The sequence below is a fragment of the Castanea sativa genome, chromosome 6 (genome assembly GCF_040712315.1).
Source record: "Castanea sativa cultivar Marrone di Chiusa Pesio chromosome 6, ASM4071231v1".
NCBI classification, from domain to species: domain Eukaryota; kingdom Viridiplantae; phylum Streptophyta; class Magnoliopsida; order Fagales; family Fagaceae; genus Castanea; species Castanea sativa.
In genome coordinates, this window is record NC_134018.1 from 33914957 (window position 1) to 33917104 (window position 2148).

A 2148-nucleotide genomic window follows, 5' to 3' on the forward strand; every position below is an offset into this window, starting at 1 on the left:
GTGTACAATTCCACTTGTTCCAACGGCTACAGACTTAAAAACAAAAGAGGCGTGCAAGTTCCGCGCAATGTAATAGACATATATAATTGTATAACACTAACAAAATATAAAGCTTATTGATCTACGTTTCTGTACATTATGTTGAGATCCATTGGATTAACTTTATAATATATTTCCTTTCTGCCGATTGGACTAAAAAAAGAAAAAAAACATTAGAGTAGGTAATTGCTAACTCAAATTACAATTTTTTTCTTTCATCTTCTCACTCAGAAGAATAGAGAAAGAGAAATTATTGCAGGAGAGGAGGCATCCAGTAATGCCACTATTGGTATAATCCCATCTCGTTAAAAAGGCAGAGGATTAGCAACAGAATTGTAATACATTACGTATAAATTATTTGATACTCAAATACCCAATTGCTATTTACATAAATGTCTGTATTTTATTCATCAAAAAGAGAAGAAAAAGAAATGTCTCTATTTATTAATCAATCTCAATATGAATAAACAGTAAAGAACATGAACAACAATGAAAAGTCAGAAAGGGAACACTACACCAAGGCAATGTTTCACTTTACAAATGTCAGTTTAATCACAAATAAAATCAAGATGCTGTCGTTTCGCCTCACTCTGCCTAGTAACTTCAAAATACTGCCCTGGTCTCATATGAAATCAGCAATGATCAAAATCTAGCTAGCATTCTGGAGCTCCTGTTCCAAGGCCTCCTCAAGCCAGAACTGAGACTCTTCCATCAACTCAGGGCTGAGTCTGAACATTAACACACAAAACTCCATCTGATTCAGTGCACCATCACCGTCCAAATCACCTTCCTTAACCATGCTCACAAGCTCGTCTTCCTTCAAGTCCTGCAGACCCAGAAGCCTAGAGTTCTTCCTCAGGCTCTCCAAAGTGATTACCTCCTTGTCCTTGTCCATTAGCAGCTGAAACCCATTACACAGCTCCCTTATCAGCCCCTCACCACCAAGCTTGTCAGCCATAACAGGTAGCAAATCTTCAAAAACAGCACCTTTGCCAACTCCAGCCATTGTTTTTTGGGATTTAGAGAGAGAAAGATTATGAAATAAAGATTTGGATGTAATTGTTTATGGATGAGGGAAGGAATTGAGTCAGTATTTATATATATGTGGAAAGAGAAGAAGAGAAGGGGTTCTTGGAAGGAACATGGGTATGGTTTCCCAATGGATGACAGCACAAGAACAAGCGGTTAATTGCTGGTCGGTTTTGATTCTTTGAGGTTGCAATTGCCCCCTCACTTTCTCAGAAGTTTGTCAAGGGTATACTCGTCATTTCTCAGAGTTTAATGTTTTTGACTTGACCCATGGATTGGTATTAAGAAGCGTATAATTTGTCAATTTGGTTTTGATCCATACACCATACTCCAGCTTTGTCGGAGGATTGGCTATAGGTTTCGGGTAAAACTTGGCTTGTGATGACACATAGTTAAAAATGAATATATGACATCACAATAGCATTGCAACTGAGTTCTGGATTCAAGCTAAGTTCATAAATTTCCTTACATTGAATCATTCAATTTTATTTAATTATAAAACATGTGACATTTAAAAATAAAATTTATAGTATATGTGACACATTCCATTAAAAATGAGAAGAAATTAGAGTATTTAGTTAGAGTGATCGGTTCAAATTGAGTTGTATTTTTCTTCCTCATTAGGAATAGTTTAAAAAAGAGTTCAATTAAAAATGAGAGGATATTAGAGTATTTCTAAACTTGGTTGGATGATAGTTGTTCGAAGGGTATAGCTACTGTTATTTAGGAGAGTTTGATCTCTACTTGTTTTGACTTTTAGGAGAGTTAGTTTGGCCAAGTATTGGTCATAGGAGGGGTACTATTGCATTTATTTGGGTTGACTTTAACCTAATGACTATGTTCACATATAAGTTTACGAAGGTGCCCAAAAGTGTAGGTCGGCTGGGAGTTAAGATGAGGATGACACGTCTGGGTTCAATTTCATGAGAGAAAAGTTATAAGAAATTTGGAGGAAGATGCAAAACCAAAAAAAAAAAAAAGGCATTGGATAGCCCGATACGTGATAACTCCCATGAAGTAACTTCAGGCTATTGGTAAACTTCATCGCTAAGAAAGTTTGTTATAATATTGATCAAGCAT

At 36.0% G+C, this 2148-nt stretch overlaps 1 protein-coding gene across 1 annotated transcript; it reads right to left on the reverse strand.

Annotated features, from left to right (window-relative positions):
* Window positions 1-422: 422 nt before the first annotated feature.
* Window positions 423-1216, reverse strand: LOC142640920 (calcium-binding protein PBP1-like). Its single transcript, XM_075815240.1, has one exon. It carries the CDS (start codon window positions 1043-1045, stop codon window positions 689-691), a length of 357 nt encoding a protein of 118 aa, XP_075671355.1. The 5' UTR covers window positions 1046-1216; the 3' UTR covers window positions 423-688.
* Between the last annotated feature and the right edge of the window lie 932 nt (window positions 1217-2148).

Coding starts and splice junctions, on each gene's coding strand:
- LOC142640920 (XM_075815240.1), bottom strand. CDS start 1,045: ATGGCTGGAGTTGGCAAAGGTGCTGTTTTTGAAGATTTGCTACCTGTT.